Source organism: Triticum aestivum, chromosome 7D (assembly GCF_018294505.1).
Source record: "Triticum aestivum cultivar Chinese Spring chromosome 7D, IWGSC CS RefSeq v2.1, whole genome shotgun sequence".
NCBI classification, from domain to species: Eukaryota; Viridiplantae; Streptophyta; class Magnoliopsida; order Poales; family Poaceae; genus Triticum; species Triticum aestivum.
In genome coordinates, this window is record NC_057814.1 from 582547155 (window position 1) to 582562035 (window position 14881).

The 14881-nt window shown below is 46.3% G+C and overlaps 1 protein-coding gene across 1 annotated transcript; it reads right to left on the reverse strand.

Annotated features, from left to right (window-relative positions):
* Positions 1-1760: 1760 nt before the first annotated feature.
* Positions 1761-3470, reverse strand: LOC123168997 (polyubiquitin). The gene is made up of 2 exons (XM_044586856.1): positions 3295-3470; positions 1761-2480 (listed from the first exon to the last, which is right to left on the reverse strand). The coding sequence occupies exon 2, from the start codon at positions 2478-2480 to the stop codon at positions 2019-2021; it is 462 nt and encodes a 153-aa protein (XP_044442791.1). The 5' UTR covers positions 3295-3470; the 3' UTR covers positions 1761-2018.
* Between the last annotated feature and the right edge of the window lie 11411 nt (positions 3471-14881).

Consider the following 14881-nt stretch of genomic DNA (forward strand, 5'->3'; position numbering starts at 1 on the left):
GGTATTCAGGAGTTGCATAATCTCATAGTCATAGGAACATGTATAAGTCATGAAGAAAGCAATAGCAACATACTAAACGATCAAGTGCTAAGCTAATGGAATGGGTCAAGTCAATCACATCATTCTCTAATGATGTGATCCCGTTAATCAAATGACAACTCATGTCTATGGCTAGGAAACTTAACCATCTTTGATTCAACGAGCTAGTCAAGTAGAGGCATACTAGTGACACTTAGTTTGTCTATATATTCACACATGTACTAAGTTTCCGGTTTAATACAATTCTAGCATGAATAATAAACATTTATCATGATATAAGGAAATATAAATAACAACTTTATTATTGCCTCTAGGGCATATTTCCATCACACATTTCCGCAACGGCAACTTCACCGGTGGATTGTTTTTCTCCTCCCGCCTTCATCATGCTGCAGCACATCTCTTATTTACTGTCCTTCTCATGTTCATCTCCTATCTCTCTCTCTCTCCCCTCAATGCCTCACAACAGTTCATTGGCTCCTCTGTCCTTCTCCTGTTCATCTCCTATCTCTCTCTCTCTCTCTCCCCTCAATGCCTCACAACAGTTCATTGGCTCCTGCAGCACTTCTACTCCTCTAGCACGGGCAGGGCCATGGTGTTGTGTTTCTGTAGCAAAAATACTAATCTCGAGCTGGCCTACGTGAGAGTAAACCACTAAGATTGGAAAGTGCTGAAGGTTGAGAGCTGTTGTTCTGTTCGAGGATCCCACCCCGGCTAGAAAAGAAGTAAAACTCCACCAATCCATACTCTAGACGCACTAAAACATCTACTAGCCTAATAAAAAGAACAACAGTTGAACGCACTACTCCATACTCCACTGACGCATACCAATAATCCCCGTCGGGGAAGCTTAATGCCATGTCGGTGCATGCTACAATTTGTCAGTAATTTTAGTTTTTGCTTGACAAAACAACATTCTATCATGCACTTCGCATGCAGAAGATAATGATGTGCAGGTATCCCTGTTCATGTTTGGGATTTCCAGAACATGCTACAGTTTCCTTTATTATTTTCTTCATATTTTTTCCCGAACGGATTTGTCGTCTAAATGTTGGAACCCTTTACTATGGAATACTCATCTTCCAAAAGATCTGAAGGAGAAAAATATTAATGCGATTCAATTTAATCGCCATGCAAAAGAGAAAACAAAGAGAAGTTACTTTGGTTCAAGAAGCTCCGTTTAAAAAAAGGTTTGGTTCAAGGAGCCTTGCTTTTGTTGTAATGTTGTTAGCACAAGTTCAGAACCAACTCCTGCTAGCAACAGAACAAGAGGGATGCAATTTTCATCTGGTCAAAAAAGGTTTGCTTTGGCAAACCTGCTATTGCAATACAAGGTTGTGGGTGAACATGTATATGCAAGCAAGAATTGGAGCAACAACTTTCACCATCCGACGAACTCGATCCCATGTGCTAGGTTGACGAAAAGGTCCATAGTGCAGTCTGGGTGAGTAATTTGTATTTAACTAGGAGTAGGCCTCATTTAATACGGCCCAGGTCACGAAGGTTAATTGCATTGAATGGTAACCTGCAGCCTTGCACCCTGATCATAAACACACCAGTAGTTGGCCCACGTTAATGTATTAACGTTGTGTATTTGCTAGCTTATCCCCGTGTATTGCCGCAGTATCCAGTTAATCACTATATTAAGTGCGAATCGCTAGCATCAATCGTCGGTCAGCATAACAACCTCGCGTGGTACCATGACACAAAAATTCGCGTCGTGTGTGAATCTACTTTATAAATTTTGGAATACATGTCATATGAGGATATGTGATAACCAGAAAAGGGGACCAGCAGAAAACAGCCAGTTACAGAATAAGATTCAGGCGGAGACCAAGCTGCTCGAAGGCGGCAATAGATGTTCTAACAAATGGCACATAAAGAGTTTCAGACGCATGACACAAAACTTGACATAATCAAAAAGAATACGATGGAAGAGGCCGCCAGGCCAGGTAGCCTGGGGAACTCGCCCGGAGAACTCACTGGCCACCACGTAGGCGGAGCACCAGATGGAGAGTAGACTCCTTCTGAATGTTGTAATCCGCCAGGGTGCGACCATCCTCAAGCTGCTTGCCCGCAAAGATCAACCTCTGCTGGTCCGGAGGGATGCCCTCCTTGTCCTGGATCTTCGCCTTCACATTGTCAATCGTATCCGAAGACTCGACCTCTAGGGTAATGGTCTTGCCGGTGAGGGTTTTCACGAAGATCTGCATGCCACCCCGAAGCCTGAGCACCAGATGGAGGGTGGACTCCTTCTGGATATTGTAATCAGCAAGTGTCCGGCCATCCTCGAGCTGTTTGCCAGCAAAGATGAGACGCTGCTGGTCGGGCGGGATGCCCTCCTTGTCCTGGATCTTTGCCTTGACATTGTCAATTGTGTCAGAGGACTCGACCTCAAGTGTGATGGTCTTTCCGGTGAGAGTCTTCACAAAGATCTGCATCTGAATAGTTGAAATTGCAAGAAAACAAGATATGTCAGGCGCATATGAACAAATCAAGAAAGACACGAGAGAAAGACAGCAATAATCTTAATCTTGCAACAGATACGAATAGTTGGAAATTGCAAACAAAGCAAGATAAATCGGCATGGTAAAGGCGTATACAAGCAGATGTACAAAGTCATGAAGCAATGTGAAGTGGAAGATCTAAACCTTACAATAAATAGTTAATCTGCATCTGTATATTAACGAATAACAACAGCAGAGCAGATGTACATCGAAGACATGGACTGGAAGACAATCTAACTGTTTACCATCTACTTCCAGTTTAAATAAAGCAGATTTCTACAACAGGTCGATCTAACTGCGGCACATTAACTGTGAATCTAACATACAATTGCAGTACTACGTCCATCCAAATTAGCAGAAAGAGATTGAATAACAATAAGGCAGAGTGGCAGACCATGGAGATTAACACCATGAGCCAGCCAAGGAATAATCTGGTGCAGCGACAAACAAGAATCCACCACGGCAGGCCCAGCACTGATCAGTAAAATTCTAATCAACAAATCTAGATGAACCATCACGGGACAGCAATTTCATAGAACAGAATTGACCAGGAGCACATACACCAATGATCCCTCAACAGCAGCTCGATGTTTTCTGTCTACCAGCATATATACAAACAAAATCATAAACCATGGGCACGGCGATCTCTGCGGATCTACGGGAATCGCCAAGGTGAATTACAAACTCATCATCTAATCACGCATCCATCTATATCTTGGGGCACAGGAAATCGACGGCGGGCGCATACCTTGATGGACGTTCGCGAGAGCTGAGATCGAGGCTTGTATCGCGGAGGATTTTCTCGATCGGAGTGGATTGGGGATTGGGGGTCGATGCGTGTGGGGGAATTTTATACTCTAGGCGAACAGAAGAGCGTACGGGTCGATGCGTGTGGGGGAATTGCAGCTGCGAGGTGGGCTTTACGTGGGCCTAACGCGAGATGGCGCGCCTACTTTCTGATCCATTTTATTGTGGGCCTGTCGCGGGCTTGTTCCCATCTGTCATGTATGTGCCGGTCTACTGTCTCCCACTTTTTTTGTCTCGAAAAAAAATGGTACTCCCCCTTTGGGAACTCGATTGTGAGCTGGCCAGAGAGCAACTCACCCCCCCCCCCTCGCGTCGCCCCTGCTAGGGCGACTCGGGGGGCCCAAACCCTAGCTCCGCCGCCTCCCCTTTCTTCTCCCCTCCTCCTCGCCGTCGCCTGAGGCCGTCGCCGGGCAAGCCCGGGGCGTCGCCGAGGAAGGTGGCGGCGGGGCCCTGGCGCCCCTGCCTCTGCTGCGGGGGGCCGTGTTCCCTAGGGCGGCGGCCCTGGTCGGAGAGGCGTCACCGGCCCGGCGGCAGGCGGTGGCGTGGGCGTGGGCCGGCGATCCTGGCCGTGTGGATGGCGGGTGCCCCGGTGGACGGGAGCCCTGGCAGCGGCTGCTGTGGCTTGCGGTGGCGCCAGATCTGGATGCCCCTGCCCCCCCTGTTTCGAGAGCTCCGCCCCGGCCAGATCTGTCCGGCTTCTTTGCGGGCCGCCGGATCTTGCGTCGTTGGGGTGGTGGAGGCGGGGATTCGAAGACAGGGAGAAATTCCAGGCCGGCCTCGTCGGTCTTGGCGGCGGCGACGCTCGTGGCGCCGTTCCCCTCCCTGGAGGCGTCGTTCAGCTCAGATCCGACGCCCCCCATCCCTCTAGTCTCCCGGGTGAAAACCTCAACTCTGTTGGGCGGCGGCGGCGCCCTCGGCGTCGCGTCCTTCCTGAAGGCGCCGTTTTTGGGAGCTAGGTGGGCAGTGGGCTTCTCGGCGATGTGGTGGGTGTGCAGCGGCGGCAGTAGCTGGTCTTCTTTGTCGGCGGCGAGTTCTTCAGTGGCTCAACGCCTACAGGGACACTATGCTACTGCTCCTCCGTCCGTTCCGTTCCGGCAGCTCTTTCTCATCCGTGTACAGTCCGTGGGTGTTGGGTGGTGCTCTGCTCCTTGAGATCATTCCGTGGCTAGTCGGGTGAGCTAGGTTCCTTTCCAGATGCAGCCTACCGGTGTCTTTCCTCCCAGGTTCTAGGGTGAACTGCTACACTGTCAACGGTTCGGCGCCTTCGAGCCAGGCGAGGAGACATGGGTCTTCTTTGACGGTGGAGCTGGGAGGACAGGGCAATCCGGGGCCGCTGGTGATTTGGCGACGGCGTGCCCTTCCTCACCGTCCGAAATGCTGCTCCTGTGCTGACTTTCTCCTTCTCCCTGGTGATTTGTATGCGAATGAGGACCTACACATTCCCAAGCTGCGTGTCTCCTTGTTCGATCATTTAGCTGGGTGTGTGTGAGGCTTGTGTGCTGCTGTCCAGCGCCTCTGTATCTTGTCGTTTTTTCGCTTTCTTGTGTTGGTTTCGAGTTTGTAATCCTGGCCGGTTGATGGCTTTGTTAATTCAAAGCCGGGCTCTTCTGGAGCCTCCGTTCTAAAAAAAATTGGTACCGTCTCTCACTTTTTTTGGCTAACTTGATCACTTGTGTGTGTGCTGATGTTGACGATATGCATCTTAGTAATGCAGATGTCCGATGCATGCTCATTATTATGATTGTGTCATCTTGTCACTTTATCTTGAATCACTATAAAATGCCCTTTAAAAATAAACAGGTCTCTGATAGATAGTTGCAACTGCATTTATTTGAGAGTTAATTAAAGTTGTAGTGCATAAACTTGCACGGCGAGAACAAAATCATACATAAACTTGATAACCCCACAAGAGTGGTACATCCACTCTAATGTTGTTTCAACTTCAAAAAAAATCTAATGTTGTTTCATTTACATACCAATCAATCTGAACTGGGCCACGTCAACGGAGGCACACACCCGCCGTTATGTGCTTACAAAACCTCCTGTCGGTGTCAAAACCGGCAGATCTCTGGTAGGGGGCCCAAGCTGTATGTCTGCGGATTGATGGTAACAACAATTAAAGGGACACATTGTTTACCCAGGTTCGGGCCCTCTTAATGGAGGTAAAGCCCTACTCCTGCTTGATTATATTCGATGAGTATAGGGGTTACAAGAGTTGATCTACCTCGAGATCGGGGTGGCTAAACCCTAACTTGGCTAGCCTGTCAATGCTATGATCCTGCTTTCGGTCTAAACCCTCCGGTTTATATAAACACCAGAGGGGCCTAGGGTTGTACAAAGTCGGTTAAACAGAAAGGAAATAATACATCCGGACACCTAAACTTGCCCTTCACGTATACGGGAGTCCCAACTGGACACGAGAAGTGGTCTTCTTCCTTGTATCTTGACAGCCCATTAGTCCGGACCATATCGAATAGACCGAACGCCCGAGGACCCCATAGTCCAGGACTCCCTCAGTAGCCCCTGAACCAGTCTTCAATGACGACGTGTTCGGCACGCAGGTTGTCTTTGGCATTGCGAGGCGGGTTCCTGTCCTTGAATAACATATATCGGCTTTTCTTCACAAAAGGACTGTATTCGGCTTTGTATAATTAACACAACCCTTAGCCGCGAAGGCAGGATATGTAAAAAATAAGAATTGTGTCTTTACTGACAACTTTTTTCGGCAAAGCGTCAGACTTGACCCTTCAGTGTTTTGAACCATTTTCACACTCCACGTTTCGTGTTTCGAGGTCGAGCTTCCTTGGCCCGTCTTGTCAAAACAGAGATCGTGCCCACTTATTACGGGATTGCTCATCAATAAGATTTGGGTAACCGAACCGTTTACGGCGCACGCCCATGTTGGGAACAGGCGAGTTTCAACGCATAAGTGGGGGGACGGTTGGCATTTTTACCGCCTATAAGAGGGCAATAGATTCCTCCTTTCTTCCCCATGCCTTCTTCCAGCCTCAGCCTTCCAATCTCCCAAGCTCTAGCGCCCGAAAGAAAGCTTTCATCTTCCTCACCGCCGCCACCTCCTTCGACCATGGCCGGATCCGGTTCCAAGGGCAAGTGGGAGGCCTCCTCCGTCATGGAGAAGGAGATAAGGATCTCCGGAGCGCGGGGTACCTGGCCGCAAACATTGCGCACAGGCTCCCTGACGAGGGCCAAATCATCCCCACTCCGGCGGACGGCGAAAGGGTCGTTTTCCTCCCCCATTTCCTTAGAGGGTTAGGTTTTCCACTCCACCCCTTCGTCCGGGGACTCATGTTCTATTACGGGCTAGATTTCCATGATCTAGCCCCGAACTCTTTCCTCCACATCTCGGTGTTCATCGTCGTGTGCGAGGCTTTACTCCGCATCCCCCACACTTCGGCCTATGGCTAAAAATCTTCAATGTGAAGCCGAAGGTGGTTGACGGGTAGCATGCGTACTGTGGCGGGGCCATGATTAGCAAGCTGCCCAATGCCACATGGCCCAAGGTGGCCTTCATCGAGACCGTCAAGGTCTGGCAGCAAGAGTGGTTCTACATCACCGAGCCGCGCCATAACAAATGGGCGGCAATTCCGGAGTTCAGATCCGGACCCCCCACGAGGCTCACTTCATGGGCCGCTAAGGGCCTCGACTGGGGGCCCCAGACGGAGGTGCAGAAGCTGCGGACGCGCATCACCAACGTGCTGGGCAAGAATGTTGGTCTCACCAATGTGGTGCAGATCATGCTCTTCCGCCGCATCTTCCCCTGCCAACGCCGGGCCTCCCCCATGTGGGAGTTCAATCTGGATGAGCCGCGGACCCTGAAGCGCTTCTTTGGCACGACGCACGAAGGAATATGGAAGCTGCTCTTCAAGGCCCAGAAGAGCTGGCCTATGGAGACCAAAGACGTCGGACTCGACGCCGAGAATGCGGCCACGCCGGTAAGTATTAGCTTTTCGAAGATATGTCCGGTCTATATTTTCGATCGATATGAATCTTATCAGCCCACCTCTTTACAGGGCTGGACCAAGAAGGCGGAGTGGATCAAGAGTCCGGCTCCGTTACCCGAAGATCCAGTCACTCCCTAGCTGACGGAGATGCTGGTTCCGGCGCCCTACCAGGTGCCGGAGAAGAAGGGCAAGGAGCCCAAGGGCGGGCCCCACCGCAGAGGTCCTTCGGATGCTATGTCCGGCGAGACCGAGGTCGTCTCCTCTCACAAGGAAGACGAGCACGAAGAGGAGGAGGAGGAGGTGGAGAGCGACTCTCCTCGCAAGAAGAGGAGGAAGAAGAGGACTGTCTCCGAGAACCCGGAGGGGCGACACCGAAGAGGAAGAAGATTACCCTCTCGGCCAGTTCAGACTCGGAGTCCGAACACAGCCCGAGGAGAGCTTCCAGGGTGAAGCCCCTGGCCGAATCGTAAGTATAAAAAATCTTACTAGTTCAGTTTCTGCTTACTCGCCTTCGTTATATAAATTGTATCTTTGCTTGCATTTCAGCCCTCCACGCAATATCCCGAACACGTCGACCTCGTCGGGAAACTCTCTGGCGCCTGAAGAGGCGGAGAGCAACGGACCATTGCAGGCCCCATCCCCCACTACCATGGAGGACACCGAGGTGTCGTCCCAAAGGACCTCTCCTGGCCGAGGAGGGGCGGACGAGTTCGTCCAGAAGGCGCCCGAGGTTAATACCTCGGATCCGGGGGGCTGATACGTCTCCAACGTATCTATAATTTATGAAGTATTCATGCTATTATATTATCCATCTTGGATGTTTAATGGGCTTTACTATGCACTGTTATATTACTTTTGGGACTAACCTATTGACCCAGAGCCTAGTGCCAGTTTCTGTTTTTTCCCTTGTTTCAGTGTTTCGCGGAAAAGGAATATCAAACAGAGTCCAAACGGAATGAAACCTTCGGAAAAGTTATTTTTGGAAAGAAAGCAATACAGGGGACTTGGAGTGCAAGTCAGGAGATCAACGAGGAGAGCACGAGGCAGAGGGGCGCGCCCACCCCCTGGGCGCGCCCTCCACCCTCGTGGGCCCCTCGTGGCCCCCCTTACCGACTTCTTTCGCCTATATATCTCCATATACCCTAAAACCTTCGGGGAACAGAAGAGATCAGGAGTTCCGCCGCCGCAAGCCTCTGTAGTCAGCAAAAACCAATCGGGACCCCGTTCCGGCACCCTGCCGGAGGGGGGATCCCTCACCGGTGGCCATCTTCATCATCCTGGCGCTCTCCATGACGAGGAGGGAGTAGTTCACCCTCGGGGCTGAGGGTATGTACCAGTAGCTATGTGTTTGATCTCTCTCTCTCTCTCGTGTTCTTGAGGTGATACGATCTTGATGTATCGCGAGCTTTGCTATTGTAGTTGGATCTTATGATGTTTCTCCCCCTCTACTCTCTTGTAATGGATTGACTTTTCCCTTTGAAGTTATCTTATCGGATTGAGTCTTTAATGATTTGAGAACACTTGATGTATGTCTTGCGTGGGATAACCGTGGTGACAATGGGTTATTCTATTGATTCACTTGATGTATGTTTTGGTGATCAACTTGTGGGTTCCGCCCATGAACCTATGCATAGGGGTTGGCACACGTTTTCGTCTTGAATCTCTGGTAGAAACTTTGGGGCACTCTTTGAGGTTCTATGTGTTGGTTGAATAGATGAATCTGAGATTGTGTGATGCATATCGTATAATCATACCCACGGATACTTGAGGTGACATTGGAGTATCTAGGTGACACTAGGGTTTTGGTTGATGTGTGTCTTAAGGTGTTATTTTATTATTAGGGCTGCTTGTGACACTTATAGGAATAGCCCAATGGATTGATCACAAAGAATAACTTTGAGGTGGTTTCGTACCCTACCATAATCTCTTCGTTTGTTCTCCGCTATTAGTGACTTTGGAGTGACTCTTTGTTGCATGTTGAGGGATAGTTATATGATCCAATTATGTTATTATTGTTGAGAGAACTTGCACTAGTGAAAGTATGAACCCTAGGCCTTGTTTCCTAGCATTGCCATACCGTTTATGCTCACTTTTATCATTAGTTACCTTGCTCTTTTTATAATTTCAGATTACAAAAACCTATATCTACCATCCATATTGCACTTGTATCACCATCTCTTCGCCGAACTAGTGCACCTATACAATTTACCATTGTATTGGGTGTGTTGGGGACACAAGAGACTCTTTGTTATTTGGTTGCAGAGTTGTTTGAGAGAGACCATCTTCATCCTACGCCTCCCACGGATTGATAAACGTTAGGTCATCCACTTGAGGGAAATTTGCTACTGTCCTACAAACCTCTGCACTTGGAGGCCCAACAACGTCTACAAGAAGAAGGTTTTGTAGTAGACATCAGGGACGACGACCCCCACAACCACCAAGGGTGGAGGGTCTCATCAGTTCGGGCCCCTAATACGTCTCCAACGTATCTATAATTTTTTATTGTTCCATGCTATTATATTATCTGTTTTGGATGTTTAATGGGCTTTATTATGCACTTCTATATTATTTTTGGGACTAACCTACTAACCCAAGGCCCAGTGCAAATTGTTTTTTTGCCTATTTCAGTGTTTCGCAGAAAAGGAATATCAAACGAAATCCAAACGGAATGAAACCTTCGGGAACGTGATTTTTGGAACAAACGTGATCCAGAGGACTTGGAGTGGACGTCAAGAAACGAATGAGGAGGCCACGAGGCAGGGAGGCGCGCCTGCCCCCTGGGCGCGCCCCCACCTTCGTGGGCCACTCGTAGCTCCAACGACCTACTTCTTCCTCCTGTATATATCCACGTACCCCGAAAACATCCAGGAGCACCACGAAACCCTATTTCCACCGCTGCAACCTTCTGTACCTGTGAGATCCCATCTTGGGGCCTTTTCCGGCGCTCCACCTCAGGGGGAATCGATCACGGAGGGCTTCTACATCAACACCATAGCCTCTCCGATGATGTGTGAGTAGTTTACCTCAGACCTTCGGGTCCATAGTTATTAGCTAGATGGCTTCTTCTCTCTCTTTGAATCTCAATACAAAGTTCTCCTCGATTCTCTTGGAGATCTGTTCGATATAACTCTTTTTGCGGTGTGTTTGTCGATATCCGATGAATTGTGGGTTTATGATCAAGATTATCTATGAACAATATTTGAATCTCCTCTGAATTCTTTTATGTATGATTGGTTATCTTTGCAAGTCTCTTCGAATTATCAGTTTGGTTTGGCCTACTAGATTGATCTTTCTTGCAATGGGAGAAGTGCTTAGCTTTGGGTTCAATCATGTGGTGCTCGATCCCAGTGACAGAAGGGGAAACGACACGTATTGTATTGTTGCCATCGAGGATAAAAAGATGGGGTTTATATCATATTGCTTGAGTTTATCCCTCTACATCATGTCATCTTGCCTAATGCGTTACTCTGTTCTTATGAACTTAATACTCTAGATGCATGCTGGATAGCGGTCGATGTGTGGAGTAATAGTAGTAGATGCAGAATCATTTCGGTCTACTTGTCGCGGACGTGATGCCTATATAAATGATCATGCCTAGATATTCTCATAACTATGCACTATTCTATCAACTGCTCGACAGTAATTTGTTCACCCACCGTAATACTTATGCTATCTTGAGAGAAGCCACTAGTGAAACCTATGGCCCCCGGGTCTATTTTCAATCATATTAATCTTCCGTCAACTAGCTATTTTTGTCGCTGTTTATTCTGCAATCTTTACTTTCAATCTTTATCATAAAAATACCAAAAATATTATCTTATCATCTCTATCAGATCTCACTTTTGCAAGTGGCCGTGAAGGGATTGACAACCCCTTTATCGCGTTGGTTGCAAGGTTCTTATTTGTTTGTGTAGGTACGAGGGACTTGCGTGTGGCCTCCTACTGGATTGATACCTTGGTTCGCAAAAACTGAGGGAAATACTTACGCTACTTTGCTGCATCACTCTTTCCTCTTCAAGGGAAAACCAACGCATGCTCAAGAGGTGGCAAGAAGGATCTCTAGCGCCGTTGCCGGGGAGTCTACGCACAAGTCAAGACATACCAAGTACCCATCGCAAACTCTTATCCCTCGTATTACATTATTTGCCATTTGCCTCTCGTTTGCCTCTCCCCCACTTCACCCTTTCCGTTTTATTCGCCCTCTCTTTTCGTTCGCCTCTTCTTCGCTTGCTTCTTGTGTGTTCGTTCTCTGTGCTGCCGTCATGTCTGAAACTGGGGAGGTTATATGGAAAACTTTGATGTTTTTGATGATCCTCTTGAAGATCATACTATTTTACACACTAAAAAGTTTCAGATTGGTAGCGGTAATATTATTGGGAAAGAAGTTATTCAAGATTTCTTTACTTGGGCCGGTGCCCTGCCCCCTATGGGTGGGTCTATTCTTCATAGAACTAGTAGTCTTGCGGATGCAATATCCTTGCTCGTAGTCGAACTTGAAAGACAATTTATCCATTTGCATCCTCGCATACAAAGGATTTTTCTAGAGTTTTCCAATATCGAGCATTTTTCTGTTAAGCGAGCGGCTACTATCTTTTTGGCACATGAGTTCAGATTTATAATGAAAGAGGCCAATGAAATTTCTGCGCATTATAGGGTGGACGCTGGTCGTCCTCCCATAGAAGCTATCCTTTTTAATCAAGAAGACTTAATGCGTTTACGATCTTTAGATCATGTTGCTTACAATGAAAACCTTGGAAAAAAAGGTTCCTACCGATGTTCAAGTTGATAGAATTTCTGAACTCAATGATGACTTTGCTATTCAGATAAACGGGTTAGGTTTTTCTCTTGAACAAAGGCTCATGACTTATTGCCAAAAGAATGCTTATAATGATGAATTGGTTGTGCAATATAAGGGGCCAAAGGAGGATCCCATACCTCCCGAGCTTGATCTTGGGGACTTTTGTCCCATTAAATTTAGCCCTTTTGATTACTTTTGCTTGCCACAAAGAAAACTTGCTGCTGAACGTGGGGAATATGAGATGAGTTTTCGTGATTTACCTTACCATTATTATGGCAATACCTAGATCTATCCTTGCCTTTATGCCTAGCTAGGGGCGTTAAACGATAGCGCTTGTTGGGAGGCAACCTAATTTTATTGTTTTCTTGCTTTTTGGTTCTGTTTCGTAATAAATAATTTATATAGCCGCTGGTTAGATGTGGTTTTATGTTTTAATTAGTGTTTGTGCCAAGTAAAACCTATAGGATCTTCTTGGATGATAGTTATTTGATCTTGCTGAAAAAATCAGAAACTTTCTGCTCACGAAAACAATTGTTAAAAATCACCGGAACGTGATAAAATACTGATTCCAATTGCAGTAGATCAATAAACAAATTATCTAGGTCTTCCTATTTTGGTAGAAACTTTGAGTTACAGAAAGTTTGCGTTTGATACAGATTACTACAGACTGTTCTGTTTTTGACAGATTCTGTTTTTCGTGTGTTGTTTGCTTATTTTGATGAATCTATGGCTAGTATCAGAGGTTATGAACCATAGAGAAGTTGGAATACAGTAGGTTTAACACCAATATAAATAAAGAATCAGTTCATTACAGTACCCTAAAGTGGTTGTTTGTTTTCTTTCGCTAACGGAGCTCATGAGATTTTCTGTTGAGTTTTGTGTTGTGAAGTTTTCAAGTTTTTGGGTAAAGATTTGATGGATTATGGAACAAGGAGTGGCAAGAGCCTAAGCTTGGGGATGCCCAAGGCACCCCAAGGTGAAATCCAAGGAGAACCAAAAGCCTAAGCTTGGGGATGCCCCGGAAGGCATCCCCTCTTTCGTCTTCGTCCATCGGTAACTTCACTTGATGCTATATTTTTATTCACCACATGATATGTGTTTTGCTTGGAGCGTCTTGTATGATTTGAGTCTTTGATTTTTAGTTCACCAAAATCATCCTTTCTGTACACACCTTTTGGGAGAGACACACACGATTCGGAATTTATTAGAATACTCTATGTGCTTCACTTATATCTTTTGAGCTAAGTAATTTTGCTCTAGTGCTTCACTTATATCTTTTAGAGCACCGTGGTGGATTTATTTTATAGAAATTATTGATCTATCATGCTTCACTTATATTATTTTGAGAGTCCTTTAGAACAGCATGGTAATTTGCTTTGGCTATAAAATTAGTCCTAATATGATAGGCATCCAAGATGGATATAATAAAAACTTTCATATAAGTGCATTGAATGCTAAGAGAAGTTTGATACTTGATGATTGTTTTGAGATATGGAGATAGTGATATTAAAGTTGTGCTAGTTGAGTAGTTGTGAATTTGAGAAATACTTGTGTTGAAGTTTGCAAGTCCCGTAGCATGCACGTATGGTAAACGTTGTGTAACAAATTTGAAACATGAGGTGTTCTTTGATTGTCATCCTTAGGAGTGGCGGTCGGGGACGAGCGATGGTCTTTTCCTACCAATCTATCCCCCTAGGAGCATGCGCGTAGTGCTTGGTTTTTTATGACTTGTAGATTTTTGCAATAAGTATGTGATTTCTTTATGACTAATGTTGAGTCCATGGATTATACACACTCTCACCTTTCCATCATTGCTAGCCTCTTCGGTACCGTGCCTTGCCCTTTCTCACCTTGAGAGTTGGTGCAAACTTCGCCGGTGCATCCAAACCCCGTGATATGATATGCTCTATCACACATAAACCTCCTTATATCTTCCTCAAAACAGCCACCATACCTACCTATCATGGCATTTCCATAGCCATTCCGAGATATATTGCCATGGAACTTTCCACCGTTCCGTTTATTATGACATGCTTCATCATTGTCATATTGCCTTGCATGATCATGTAGTTGACATCGTATTTGTGGCAAAGCCACCATGCATATTATTTCATACATGTCACTCTTGATTCATTGCCCATTCCGGTACACCAGCGGGGGCATTCATATAGAGTCATATTTTGTTCTAGTATCGAGTTGTAAATAAATAGAAGTTTGATGATCATCATTAATAGAGCATTGTCCCAAAAAAAAGGGGGAAGGCCAAATAAAAAAAAGGAAGGCCCAAAAAAAGGAAGAAATAAAAAGGGGCAATGCTACTATCCTTTTTCCACACTTGTGCTTCAAAGTAGCACCATGATCTTTATGATAGAGAGTCTCTTGTTTTGTCACTTCCAAATACTAGTGGGAATTTTTCATTATAGAACTTGGCTTGTATATTCCAACAATGGGCTTCCTCAAATGCCCTAGGTCTTCGTGCGCAACCAAGTTGGATGCACACCCACTTAGTTTCTTTTGTTGAGCTTTCATACATTTATAGCTCTAGTGCATCCGTTGCATGGCAATCCCTACTCCTTGCATTGACATCAATTGATGGGCATCTCCCTAGCCCATTGATGAGCCGCGTCAATGTGAGACTTTCTCCTTTTTTGTCTTCTCCACATAACCCCCATCATTATATTCTATTCCACCCACAGTGCTATATCCATGGCTCACGCTCATGTATTGCGTGAAAGTTGAAAAAAGTTTGAGATTACTAAAGTATGAAA